This window comes from Pipistrellus kuhlii, unplaced genomic scaffold (genome assembly GCF_014108245.1).
Source record: "Pipistrellus kuhlii isolate mPipKuh1 unplaced genomic scaffold, mPipKuh1.p scaffold_m20_p_18, whole genome shotgun sequence".
Lineage (NCBI taxonomy): Eukaryota > Metazoa > Chordata > Mammalia > Chiroptera > Vespertilionidae > Pipistrellus > Pipistrellus kuhlii.
The window spans coordinates 22,519,715-22,534,258 of record NW_023425493.1 but is presented as its reverse complement, the minus strand read 5'-3'; the positions used below and the strand labels follow the sequence as shown (position 1 = coordinate 22,534,258).

General features: G+C 47.0%; 1 protein-coding gene across 11 annotated transcripts in view; it reads left to right on the top strand.

The window, feature by feature from the left end:
* The window catches only part of DNM3 (dynamin 3), a 358,762-nt gene that overhangs the window by 323,893 nt on the left and 20,325 nt on the right, over nt 1–14,544 (top strand). For 8 of the 11 annotated variants that reach the window (XM_036442129.2, XM_036442127.2, XM_036442130.2 and 5 more), the window contains 2 exons: nt 6,410–6,636; nt 7,401–7,637. In XM_036442129.2, the coding sequence (XP_036298022.1) occupies nt 6,410–6,636; nt 7,401–7,637 (464 nt within the window). Of the gene's footprint in view, nt 1–6,409; nt 6,637–7,400; nt 7,638–12,294; nt 12,602–14,544 lie in introns of those variants that run through there. The other 3 variants (XM_036442126.2, XM_036442132.2, XM_045583228.1) reach the window with 2 other exon arrangements.

Below are 14,544 nucleotides of genomic sequence, written 5' to 3'. Positions count from 1 at the left end.
TGATTGAGTATCATTTATCTTTTCACTGTTTTGCCGAGAGTCATTAGGGCTGCTGTCGGTTCAAACGCCGCTTTGCTCTGCACTGTATTCAATCATCGGCACAGGAAATAGCGCTTCCTGTCTAGAGCTACAAGAAGTAGCTGGACACAAATTAGTTAAAAGGGAAGAAAAAAGAAAAAAAAAGACCCTATTGCAAATCTATGCCACTTTCACCTCCTCAAGAAAAACACACATGCACCTACACAAAGAAATGTGGGTAATTGCCCTGGCTGGCTCCTCCCTGATGACCTGGCTTCCCTAGTGAAATGGCTGCACCCCACCCCCCAGGCAGCAGCCATGAGGGAGAGCTCAGCTCCGTGTCTGAGAGGGACCTCACCTACGAGTCAGGGGTTGTCCACTTCCACCAAGACACCAGGTCCGATTTCGAAGCAGAGGCTCCCAGGAACATGAAAAAGTCCAAAGATCACAGAATGCTGGATTCTTAGGAAATTACGGTTCCCGTTGTTTGAAATTCAACATTTCCTACCGGTCCGAAGAAAGTTTTTCATAGCTAGGACACCTGCTTTTCTTTAAGTATCATTTTACCCGCTTCCTTACTACATCTGTAAAAATAAGTATAGTTTTATACATTTTTAAAAATATATTTTATTGATATTTTACAGAGAGGAGGAAGGGAGAGAGATAGAGAGCTAGAAACATCGATGAGAGAGAAACATTGACCAGCTGCCTCTTGCACACCCCCTACCGGGGATGTGACCACAACCAATGTACCTGCCCTTCACCGGAATCAAACCTGGGACCTTTCTGCCACTGAGCCAAACCGGTTTCGGCATAGTTTTATACATTTTTTTAAATTACACATATAATTTGATGTATGTAAAACTTGTAAACACCCTCTCCTACATGGACTCAGACCCTCACGGCATCGTATGGTGCCAGCATCTCAGCCCGTTGTGCTCACTCCAGAGTGCCCTGCTGAGCACAAGGAGCAGAGACATGGGGAGTCCCCAGCACCTGTGTGTTGGGTTTTTATTTGATTTGAAGTGAAGAGAGCTTCACGCAAGAGAATTAACCAGAGAATCACAACTAGAAAAGGAACTTTATCTAACTCCTCATTCCCAATCCCATCCACTCAGCCCTGCGGCTTCTCTGGATGGCTTCGGGCGGCAAGGCTAAACGTCCTGCAGAACCCGCGGTGGCCTCCCCGGGTCCCCTCGTCGGGGACCGTCCCTGCGGAACGCGGCTGTGGCTGTGGCCTCCGACATGGGCACAGCCACGCCGCCTCCTGAGAAGAAACGTGTTTCAGCCAAATTTCCTAGGGCTCGGCGTTTGGTGGGCAGTTTCCTTTGAAAGTTTACATTAAGTGCTCTGCCACTCAAGCCTCCATATGGAATTGTTTAAGGAGTTTAAAGCCAGCAATAAATGCCTCGCCTCAGACATACTGTAAGCCTTTGTCTATTGAAATGTAGCAGCTGTTTCATTGCTTAAACATACCAGGTAACAGCGACACAAAGAAATAGCACATTTATGACGGGCGGGCGGGCGGTCGCTCTGGATGGGCTGCGGTCAAAAAGCAGCGTTTGGCTCAGGAACTGGAAGTTCACGCACACGTGGCACCCCGTGGCCAGTGCGTTTGGGCGGCCTCTTCTCTGTGGCTCCCCCACCAGAAGTTTCCCGCCAGAGAATGACAGATGTGGGCCCAGCTTTGTTCTAGAAACGTGTGTGGCAAAGGGGCACACGATGCTGGGACCAAACCCACAAAACACCCACACGCCCGGTACTCCCATTCTGCCCGGATCACAAACGGTGAGATTGAGGCTTTGAGAGGTTGGCTCATTCCAGACCGCGCAGCTGGAGTTGGCCGAATCAAGATGAAAACCCAGGTCTTCTCATTCAGTCGGATTGTCTCTGCAGGTCAATAACAGAAAATGCATATGGCAAGGTTAGGAAAACCATAAGTCAGCCTCTTCAAAGAAAGGGGCTCCTATCCCCATGGCTTACATGCCCGGGGTCTCTTCCCAGAGGTCCATATGCCATGAAGATTTAATTAGGGTTTGTTGAAATATGAGAAACAATATTTTAAATCTAAATAATTTAAAACATCGTTCCTCAGATTTCAACCAGACCAGATAATGCAAAGTAGAAGGTGAAGGTTTTATGAAACTTTTGAAGAACCAAATATGGGATCTAGAGGCCTTTAACCCATGGGCCGTGGACGGCGTCCTGTACTCCTGGGCCCTGAAGGCTACAGCCCCTCTCCTGGGCCACTGGCACTAAGGTGGAAAATGAGTAACACATGCCCTCGTCTCAAAACCGACCGTCACTTCACTGCCCATGGAGCAGTGTTATTTTAGATGTTCATTATGTGAGAGGAGAGTGCCTCTTAAATACCAGAACACGGATTTGCTTCCAGGGGTCAAGAATTAATTCAGCATCCTTCTGCAGAAAGAGATCCCTGCCAGGCCCTGAAGGCCCCCCACCCCTGCTCCCAGACCCCCATCACTCCTCACCGGAGGTGATGCTGTTGGCATCTTATAGTTCTGTCTGTTCTCAAACTTTAGGATCTCATAGCACAGAACCTCACAGCCACTGAGTGTCTAGTTGTTGTTGTTTTTTAGCACAACATGGTGTTTGTGAGCCAAAGGATGTGACTTTTTAAACAAGGAAAACATTGTTGGTCTTTAGCCAAACTAAATCCCTGGCAGACGGAGAAATGAGAGAATTGTGAGACCTCGAAGATTCACAAAATGTGAACCAAGTTCCTCTGCAGACTATGCATCCTCAGACTGTTGGTCAGTTTTCATGTGTCTTTGTGTGAACGAGAGCCCCCGCCGTGCTCCACACGGTGGCCTTCCGTCTAGAAACACAGAGATTTTAAGGAAACGGTCTCCTTCGTAACTACATTGGATGAAAACTCTAGAAATGTCTCTTCTGTTTGCGGAGGCTTTAAAACCACCTCAGAGCTAAAGACAAAGAAGGGTTAAGATCCAAAAAATATCGCGGGTTGCTACAGAAGGGTTAAAGCAAGAGAGAGGAACCATATGGAACATCGCTAATGACCTTACATTCCTTTGCACCAGTAGTGCCTGTTTTTTTAGCCCGTGGAGTTTGAACTGGAATGAGGTTTTGTGTGTGAGAATTCTTTTGTGAGCCATACAAAGATGTATAGGTTCGAAGGTGTTATAATTAAAAGCATAAATCTTATTCTGCGTCTCACAACCAAGCAGAATTCGTGTTTGTCACGTTCTGTGAGGATATTTTCTACGTGCCGTTGCTCTAAAACGGACCTTGGTCTCTAATTGCCCTGCAGAGCCGTTGGTTTCAGTATTTGTCCCGTTGACATTCAGACCGCTCAGAAAGTCCCCGAAGTGTCTGGAAACTCCCCTAAGCACTCCCTCCCAATCCCGTCCCTACCAACTAGCAGCAGAGAAAGAGAGGGGTTTTTCTAAAATGTTGCATAAGTGCAAAGTAAAACTTTTGTTCTCCTGCCTCTACCTGCCCGCGCCAGCTTAGCTGTCTTCTGTAGAAGGAGTAGCTTCTGTATGCGGAGCACTGGCTACATGCTGGGCATCGTGCTGGGCATTTGGTATTTTGATGCTTTCCCTGGATCCTCGCACACAGCTCTTTGGGCAGCTACCACCATTGTCCTCAGGAAGGGAACCTGAGTCTCACAGAGGTTCTTTGCCCAAAAACAGTGAGTGTTAGACTCAAATTCAGAGCCATCTGACTCCAAAGCACATGGTCTCTAACCACTGCACGTGTTAGTTACCCTTTTCTCTCATGCTCGTAATTCTCAAATTATTCCAGAACACTGCCCAATCTTTCAGGGAGTCGGCCAGTCTCCGTGTGCAACATTTTGGTGTGGAAGAATTGATGCAAGGCAGATCTTTGATCAGAATGCTGAGACGGGCCCTGACTATTTTATTTTGTGGTTTGTTTGACAGTTGCTTCTTCATTCAGATCTGCTTTAAATCTGTTCTTGGAAGGACTGTCTTTTAAATTGTGTTTAATAGATTCTAAGTGATACTCCAGGAAGATGTAAAGCTTCCAAAGAGCTTAACCGACCGGTGGCCAATGCCAGGAAAATCGTCTGGTTTTGAATTTGGAATTGCACCCTCCCTCCAAGTGCACATACACCCAACAGTGGAAGATTTGTGCAAATGTCCTGATTCCTCGGTTACATGTGAAAAAAAAATCTCTCAGCCCAGTTGACCGTCTTTCCTCTAAATCTGACTTTTCCTTCTTGACTTCTGGTTTTTCTCTTCCTCCTTCTCACCCAAGCCTCAAAGCTGGAGCTGTCTTTGTTCCTTTCTTCCTTGTCCTTCACATCCAAACTAGTCCAGTAGGTTTTGCCTTTACACTGTCATTTGTACACGCCTATCTTTTCTATTCCACTGCAACCCTGCTAAACTCAACCCTTGTCATCTCACAGACATCTACATTTATCTCCATTTGCAAATTCTTCTCCCATCACCGCCACATTAATTTTCCTAAAGCTCTCTTTTATTGTTTCACTGACTTACAGAAGAGCCTTCCACAGCTCCCCATTTGCCAAGTGGATAAAGTTCAAACAGCTTTCCTTGGCATCAGAGGTTTTTGCATCTGGCCCCGGGTTACCTGGCCAGATTTACCTTCCCCAGCTCTCACACATAAACCTGCTCTCCCAGGCTCTTGTCTGAGTGCATCTTGTCCACATTCGAACCACTCTTGGTCGACAAATCATGTACAGAGAACATTTCTTTATTTCCCAGGGAAGCTGTGTTTTCATGGAATTTTCCAATTAGTTGAATTAATTGTGTGATTAGATGCTATAACTACAACCCAGGAATTCTGAGTATCTGACCAGTTTTCTGATTTGTAACAACAGTCACTGGCCTTTGGCCTTTCCTTGAGAAATTTAGTGACTCCAGATAAGTGTTAGTATTCTCATTTATGGAGAAATCCAACAATCCAAGTGTGTTTATTTTTCTAGGCTTATGTTAATTAGCATAAGGCTGCACCACTATAAAATAATGATGCTTACGCATCTATGGTTCTTTCTGAGCACCCAAAGTGTAGGGGGTCGTGGAAAGAGCACTAGACGTCAAGTCAGCAGATTTGGGGTTCGACTTAATGTGTGGCTTTGGGAAAGTCACTTAAAGTTCTCCAAATGTCAGTTTCTTCATTTTCCAAAATTGGGATAATAATACATTTCCTAAGTATGAGGTGAGAACCAAGTCAGGTAATTTGCAAAGGCACCTATTATATATGTCATCAATTCTCACCTTCACTTTTTCCACAATTAATATTTCTGACATGAAGACACCTGTGACATTCAGTGGCATCTGGCATTCTGTCATAGTTTTTATTGATTTCAGAGAGGAAAGGAGGAGAGAAATAGAAACATCAAGAACGAGAGAGAATCGTTGATCGGCTGCCTCCTGCATCCCCCACATTGGGGACCGACCTCGTAACCCAGGCATGTGCCCTTGACCAGAATCGAACCCAGGACCATTCAGTATGCAGGCCGACGCTCTATCCACAGAACCAAACCAGCTAGGGCCATTCTGTCACAGTTTTAATTGGTGGTGATTTTTCTCTTTTTTAATAACACAGATTATTAGTGGTGTGTCATAAAAACAATGGTATCTTAGATTTGATAAGATGTGGTCGGTTCTCTGTCCCTCAGGGCCATGTTTTCCGTAAAGTGTCCATACTTTACTCTGTTCACATCTATCTGTTAACCTTGTATCCGGAACCTTGTACCAGTCCTCATCATTGATAAGTAGCTTCTATGGTTAACTTCTAGAAAGCAGAGAGCATATCACTTTTTTTGCACATTAACTTTCCTAAATATATAAAGTGCTTATTTAACAAATATTGACTTAATGTAATAAGTCAATTACACTTTCGGGAGCACATTGAAACCTAGGGTCTTCAGAGTGTTCCGGTGATTTTGATAAAAGCTGGAATATTAAGGAATGGATAACGTGTGTTAGCACATCCCAGGTCAAGGCCTGGGAATATTAAGGAATGGATAACGTGTGTTAGGACATCGGTTTCTTTACATCATTGTTTCTTGTGGAAGATGCCGCTGCTTACCCTCGTCCCTAAGCCAAGCAGCCTCAGACCATGGTGCAGAAGCTGGTCCAGACGCAGGCCCTCTCAGCCTGAGAGACCAGGTCCTCTCTGCTGATGCCAGGGTTTGGCCCTCTTTTCAACGGATCTGTGTCGTGTTTTCCTTTCATGTCAATGGCCTCTGGGAGGAGGATCGGGAGGAGGATGAAGAAAATAGGAATGGACAGATGCACACGGCAGCCCTTTCCCCAGAGTGGACGTTTGCAGACTCTGTCCTCAGGCTTTGGCCCAGTTTCTACTGTCTGGCCACTCACTCATTCCCATCTTACTTTTTTTTGTGGTGACCCGACAGGTGAAGGATTTTATAAACTCGGAGCTCCTAGCACAGTTGTACTCCTCGGAGGACCAGAACACTCTGATGGAGGAGTCCGCGGAGCAGGCCCAGCGCCGGGATGAAATGCTTCACATGTACCAGGCCCTTAAAGAAGCCCTCGTGATCATCGGCGACATCAACACGGCCACCACGTTCATCCCTGCCCCGCCGCCCGTGGACGACTCCTGGATACAGCACACTCGCAGGTAGGAAGGTGGCTCACGCACCCCGAGGCCAGCCAGGCTGCGGCAGCGCCATTTACGGGGAGCGCTCCCCTAAAACCCTTTAGAAAAAAAGAAGAACAAATGTTTAACTTCAGCAGTGAGAGACAGGGTTAGGTCATCTCAGCTCCTGTCAGAAACAAGCACAGTGCATCAGTACAGTGGAATGTTGCACAGCCAGTAAAGAGAGTAAGACCAGTCTGTAAGTACTGAAATGAAAAGGTAGTCAAGTTCCAGTAAAGCTTAAGTAAAATTTTTTTAAATATATTTTATTGATTTTTACAGAGAGGAAGGGAGAGAGAGAGAGAGAGCTAGAAACATCGATGAAATAGAAACATCGACCAGCTGTCTCTTGCACACCCCCTACCGGGGATGTGCCCGCAACCAGCGTACATGCCCCTGACCGGAATCGAACCCCAGGACCTTTCAGTCCGCAGACTGATGCTCTACCGCTGAGCCAAACCGGTTTCGGCATGTAGTAAAATTAATTTATATATATAGAGAGAAACTACTGTAGAATATAGGTAAAAAGAAACTACTATTGGCTGGCTCTGTGGAGTGAAGGGGTAGGAGAGGGAAGCTTCCCCTGCTCTTCACCTTCTTATTATACCTATAAACATCTCTAACATTTACCTGAGTTTCTCAGTCAAAACATAATTTTTAAGAAACCATCAGCAAGTTAAACAATGTGTTTTTAAGATGCATTCAGAGAGAAAGCAGGAGTGGTAAACTGACGGTCTCTTTCCCAGGTCGCCCCCTCCGAGCCCCACCACCCAAAGGAGGCCGACACTGAGCACCCCCCTGGCCCGGCCTGGTTCCGGCCGAGGGCCCCCTCCTGCCATCCCGTCCCCGGGACCCCACTCGGGGGCTCCCCCAGTTCCATTCCGGCCGGGCCCGTTGCCGCCCTTCCCCAACAGCAATGACACGTACGGAGCCCCTCCGCAGGTCCCCTCCCGGCCCACCAGGGCCCCTCCCAGTGTCCCCAGGTAAGTGTTCTGCGCGGAAGACAGGGTGTGCGGGTGCTCTTTGGTTCTCTTTTCGTAGCACAACAGACCAGAGTTTCTTGAAAATGAAAATTGCAAAGATGGTATCATACACGTTTGCATTTTTCACCTGGGAGGGGAAATCCTGGGAAATTGCGGAGTTTTTACACCATTTAAAAACCAAAATGTGGTCTAAACCTCTCCTCAATCAGCTGGCACAAGCTGAAGGGGCCCCAAGAAAACTGGGTCCGAAAGATTGACATGATGGCAGCTGTTTGTAGAATGCAATGGAAAGCTTTGAAATGAAAGAGCCATGGCTGGGCTGAGGCAAGCTGTGTGCTCCAAGGTCGTGAACCTATCACCAGCTAAGTCCTCACCTCTGTTACCAAAGGAATTCTCAGAAACCACTGACTTCAAGGGTTATTATCCTTCTGCCCTCTGAACTATGACCCTTAAGCCCAATATTATTAACATTAATGTAGGCAGCATAAAAATCCACTGATTAGTCTGTAATTATTGTAAACTAGTGTAGAAATTTTACATAGGCATGATGCTTGCTATGTGAACTCATTCCCCTCCACCACCACCACCACCATCATATAAGAGACAGAACACTGTACATTTAAATTAGACATTTTGGCATTTATAAGCAGATTTTTTAACACATTTTGAAAAGAAAGAAAATTAGCTCATATACAATAGAAAGTTGATTTTTAAAAATTCAATTCAGAGGATTAAAATATTTGTATGTTCCATAAAGGAAAAATATTTCTCTGTTCCATGAAGGAAAACTTGACTAGACATTGAACAGAAGTGATTTCCACCCACCCAGGAAAGCTGAGTCCCCTCCCGCTCTGATGACCGTGATTACATGTATTGGGATCTTCAGGGTGCCCGGTGCAATGAAGACAAAGGCTGTTGGAGCAGGAATCGTAGGGATGTGGAGTCACACTTGCTCTGCCAGAGACCATGGGCAACTCACTGAACTCTGAACAGCACATGCTCACCTAGGACACAGGGACACATTCAGCAGGCTGTTGCCCACCTCGTGTGAGACGAGGTGTTTGAAAGCCTGAGAAACTGCTCTGATGGTAATGTTACCATTACCATCATTCTGATCCCAGTCAAAGAGGATATAACACTCTCAAACCTATTTTTTTTCTACACTCAATAGAGTTAGCTTATTATTTATTGGAACTGAACTAAATTTCTAGTAATCACATGAATAACAATAATGTTCAATGTGTTCTCAATAGACCTAGGCTCTGCCCTCAATGCTTTGCAATTACATTTGGGTTTAGCACAACAAGCCCAACGAGATGGATTATTAACCATTTTGCAGACGTGGCACTGAGGTTAAGCAACTCGCCCCAGACTGCTCCCCCAGGCCCTGAGGAGCTGGGCTCCGATCCCCAGCAGCCTGACTGCAGAGCCGCGGCCCCAACCGCAGCAGCAAGGGATTCTCAGCCTCGACTCTGCTGACAGGTTAAGCAGCATCCTGGCCTCTTCCCACCAGATGTCAGTTGCCCTCCCCCAGTGTGACCACTAAATTGTCTCCGGGCTTCCCCAATGCCAGGGGTGAGGAGCAGAGAGCCCTCTTCAAGCTCTGCCCCACAGGATCCATCCACTAGCTTGTCCAGTGCATGTCAGAAAACATCCACCTCAGCACCGAGCCTCCTGCAGGCCAGACTAAATTCATAGTGTAGGGAACGTCAGATTGACTGGAATAGTGCCTGTCGCTGTGCCGGGAAGGTATGGAGACCACAGGGGGACTGAGGGCTGGAGTGGGAAGGCCATCTTATCTGTTGAGCTACAAGAGGGAACCAGAGCCACCTGGTGCTGCCTGTCCCCCAACGAAAATGCATGACTTTGCCTGCACGTTTGGTTGCCTTGGCCCCTGCTGCGGAGAAGCTAGCATGCCAGTGCCCCTCAGACATGCTGTGCCACGTTTAAGGGGTGTGTTTGATGGGGTGGGGTCGCCTGGGTGTTCCCGAGCTCGCTCACAGGCGGCGGCAGGAATCTGCATGTGCCTGTGCCGTTCTCTCCCAGCCAGAGGAAGGGGACACCAGCTTTCATGTGTCTGCGTTTGAGAATTTATAGGACAGCAGTTGTGTTATTCAAAATTTCTAGAGTATTCTCAAGTTAGAGACAGACTTAGCTCGATCTGGCCTTGGAGAAAGAGTTCACAGTGTACTAAGAGGAAAGGGGGGGAGGTGTTTTGTGCTGAGCCCTCAAGTTTGGGGCATTGGGACGGAAATCCCTGGCGGGGGTACCTGAGAGAGAGCGAGAACGACTCTGTCAGGATCCGTATGCCTAGTCAAGTTTAGCTTAACATGGAGAATTCTGACCACATAAAGTCTGTTTTTAATAAAAGCCAGAGCAGGAATCCTACCAAATGCAAGCCAGAAATGGGGTTTAAGACTTAAAAAAAAAAAAAAAAGAGAGAGAGAGAGAGAGAGAGAGAGAAAAGAAAGACAGACAAAGATGAAAGAAAGAAAGAAAGAAAGAAAGAAAGAAAGAAAGAAAGAAAGAAAGAAAGAAAGGAGGGAGGGAGGGAGGGAGGGAGGGAGGGAGGGAGGGAGGGAGGGAGGGAGGGAGGGAGGGAGGGAGGAAAGGAAAGGAAGGAAGGAAGGAAGGAAGGAAGGAAGGAAGGAAGGAAGGAAGGAAGAAAGAAAGGAAGGCGTTGAGGGAAGCTTTTGTTGAATTTTCACCTTGTTCTATTTATTTATATTCTCTTTGCCCTCCCTGATTTGCCTACATTTTTTCTATGAAAAACTTTGAAAAGCTGAAATGCCATTATCCATCATCTCCAGGAAGACAGCCCTTAGCTTTATAAGAAGGAAGTTTGATTCCGTGCACCGCCCCCCCACCCCCCACCCTGTACACCCCAATCCTTTGCTTTCTTTAAGGACCCTTTCTCCTCTTTTGTCTGAAACCAGAAATCAGGAAGTGACAGGACAGCATGGGCAGTGTCCCGCCTGCTCCTGGGGAGCGGGGGCAACGGGGGGTTGGGGCTCAAGTTCACCAAGACCATACCTGAACCATTGGGCATGTGCTTGTGCAGTTTTCTTCTGGATAATTCCCAACTTCATTAGCAAGTTACAATCTTGACTTTTAAGAGCCTGTACACTTCTATTTTAACCCAATTTAAAGGTAATGAAAGCACACGAACTATACAGAAACCAGGAACCTTCTGTTTTAATAAAAAAGAAAAAAAAGAAAAGAAAGGGAAAAAAAACAAACAAAACAAAACATGATTCTTCTATCTTTCTATTGCCATGTAAAAAAAGACGGAGGGAGGACAGAGGCTGGTGGAGTCACTTTTGGCCCAGCTCGTCTCAGCTGCTCAGGCTGTTCTGGTTCATGTGCGTGGAGCCTTTCGGGGAGGGAGCTGGAAATGCTGCAAACTAAACGCCTGTTTTAATTAATTCCACCTGAACCCGGGGAGTGTCTGGGTCCCAGAGAGACTCACCAGCACGGATACTTCTGTCATTAGTAACTTGAGTTTCACAAGCCCGATGTGTGGGACACTTTCCGTTGCCAGAGTATGCGGATCGCCCCTCTCGCCCCACACAGCCTCTGCGGAGGGGCTGGACCCTGTCTGACAACCCCAGCCAGCCGTGTCCTTGCTCCGCAAGGTGGTCTTAAACACACACCGCTACCTGGCGAGGGGGCCTGTTCTCTTACTTGAAGCCCCCGACTCTTCCTCGTGCACTAACTCTGGGCCCGATGTAGCTATTTTTGGTTACAACTCGGTAAAATTAGCTAATTGAGAATCGCAGCGTTGGCCGTGAACAGAACAAATGATCTGAATCGGAGTGTTTTCCCTGGCGACAGCCGGTTCTGGCATTGCTTCCCGCATTTGTCTTCGCCCCTTTCCTTGGGCTGAGCTATGTTGCAACCGTCAGAGGGGGATCGGAGTGGGAGGAAGGGTCTCTGTCCAAGGAAAAGCAGACTTCGTTGGCCTCCCCACTTCATCTTCTATTTTTAAAAAGGTTGGAAATAGAAGTACTTGTCCCGTAACCACCCTCCTCACCCAAGGCCAGTGGTGTCTTCTGAAAACGGCAAAACTGAATCATAGGCAAGAACTTGGCTTTCCCTCCAGCTCGTCCACACGGCAGTAACACAGCGTAGGAACCAAGAAATGCTCCACTGAGCGTGGTGAGGCCCCACGAGGTCACTGGCATCTGTGCTGTGCGATGGCCCCAGGGTGACCTCCAGGTCACCGCAGGGTTTCCCACGTGTGTGCTTTCATGCAGGCGGTGTCCTTGACTCTGCAGGGCACACGCTGAGCCCCACCACAGTGCCCCGTTCTCAGCAACTCACCGCGGAACCAGTCCTGGCCAACAGCACAGAAACCCCTCTACACAGAGACAGGCTGTGCGCTCACATTCTGTTCTTTGCTGAGGCCCAAGCCATTTGGTTCTCTTTACCGTTTAGTTCAGTCCTGCTATACACGTTTGGCCTGCTCTCCCTGACGGGCTCTCTAATCCCTTCCCGTATTTCACATGTTGATTCGATTGACAGTTCACACAGAGTCCCTTTCACTTACGGGTAAGGTCTCCCTGTTTTGTTTTGTTATTTCAGCCCAGTCCCCCCAAAGTGTGAGTCAAGACAAACCCACAATTCTTATGAGTGTCTTTGCATCCCTAACATCAAGGTTTGGTGCCATGAAGGATGAAGCGGCTGAACCTTGAAGTCGGGGGCACAGGGCCCACGGACAGTTAAGCGACTCGTGTGACTAGCCTGTGTCTGACTCCCCCCCGAACCACGTCCTGGGGACGTCCCGCCTTGCTTTCTCCTCAGCAGCCCCGTAAGAGTGTGACTCCTCTTAGCAGCTGGGTGCCATTTGGACAGATGATGAATTCGTCTTGTGATTATTTCCCATCTCAGCCACGCACGAGCTTTCTGTTTTTCCCCCACCGTCTTTCCCCTTTAAAGAACAAACAAATAAATTCGTGATTAGGGATTTGGATTTTTTTTTTTTTTTCAGGGAACAGTTTTTATTTTTAGCAACTGGCTTTAAAAGTCAAGCAAAGATTTTTTTAATTTTTTTTTTAAAAAAGGTATGATTGCCCAGAATAGAATCAACTCTGAGGTATTCTTCCTGATTCTTAATATTTCAGGCATCTCCTGAGGCTACTGTGTTCCAAAATCTGTTACTGAAATCCCCAATGTGATTAATAACTCATTGCAGGTTTAGCATGAGTTGTCATGGTGCTGAATATATTTTGATGAAAACAGAAATGTGGCCACAAGCTGTTCACTAAAGAAAATGTCCAATTTTATTTCAGCCCCTCCATTAACTATCCCATCAAAATCCTCCTAGTTCCACAGTGACTGTGGTTGTAACGTGATCGTTCGCTGAGGGGGATCAGTGGGTCATGTCAGAGTGTTTCATTCTTCGAGTCTTGGTTTCTCTCTGGTCTCAGTAAAGTAGGTGGTCTCCTCCTTGGGTCTAGCAACCTGCATCTATGCAGATGTCTCCAATCTGCCACAGTTAAGTAGACGAGGCCCAGGAACAGAACTGCACATGTTCCGAGGACCAGAATTTGGGAGCATTGCATGAATGTCAATGTAGGCTTCCAATCAGGCCTTTCTGTTTTCAGTGTGTCCCTTATCTCACTTTCCCAAACACCCATGGTTGCAGGAGAATAAGAACGGAAGGGAAATAAGAAAGGATCTGCAGCAAGCAAAGTGCAAGCAAACACCAGTACCGGCAGACGGCAGTAACATCGCACAGTTTTGCCACTGCCGGCCCAGTGGTAGCTGGCATTGAGTTAACCAGACACAACTGCTCCCTCGTCCTAGGACAAATCGCAACAAACCACCCTGACACTGTTCCCTTTGGGGCCCTAAACTGCTAAGCTTCAACCACTGCAGACAAAGCCTTTCCAAGTCTCAGGGTGCCCAGCTCTGGCTAGGTTTTGCCAGATTAATAGGGAAAGACAGCCAGGGTGGGAGCCTGGCTGTCGGCCACTGACCAGTCAAAAAATGCCCAAAACGATTCTTCTTCCCCCATCGGCATCTGCTGACTGTTCCTATACACAAGTTGATGTCAGCTCAAAGGAAAGAAAAAAAGAAAAAAAAAAAAAAAAAAAAAAAAAAAAAAAAAAAAAAAAAAACTCTACCCAATGTCAGCAGGCACACAAGCTTGAGCTGGCTCTATCGCTGCCCCCTTTTGTCTCTCTCACTGCAGAAAAACAATGCTTCTATAGGAAAACCTTCACATCTGGGCAGTCATGGTTAGACAGCATGTTTTTCCATGTCCCCAGTTTCATGGCATAGCACAGTTCCTGGTTTTTATCGCCTTTAAATTTTACCCAAGCAGCAAATTACCAGAAGGAGCTGTTGGGCCTTTTTCCTTCCCTCTGACTTGTCTTAGACGTGACGTGGGCTTGAGGTTCCCGGAGTTGCTTTCGCCGATAAATAGCCAGGAAAGTAAATGTGAAAATAGAAGTGCTGGTTCTCTCACTCAGAATGTGCTTTGAGTGCCTGCCTCCAGCACTGTAAGGAAGGAGCTGAGGATTTAGCTGAGGCCTCCAAGGCTTCTGTCTGCTTGTCATTTCTTTGTCGCTGCCTAAACATAGGATTCTAAAATGCCTGACACCAAAATCCTTTAGCTTACCCAGGCCCCAGAGTATTGTAGCCGTTGTCTGAGGGAACCTACAAATCTAAACACATATTTATACCCTTTAGTTGCCAAATGAAATCCATCTGCCTTACTAAAGACTGTTGCCAAGAGAATATTACACTTCGGGTCTGGCCAGTATTTTTAACTGCGGGGGAAGGGGATGGTGTTGGAAGGGCCTCGGGTTTGAGAGAATCTGTGTGTGTGTGTGTGTGTGTGTGTGTGTGTGTGTGTGTGTGTGTGTTGATGCCACATTACTGGTATTTAGAGGAAGTTTGG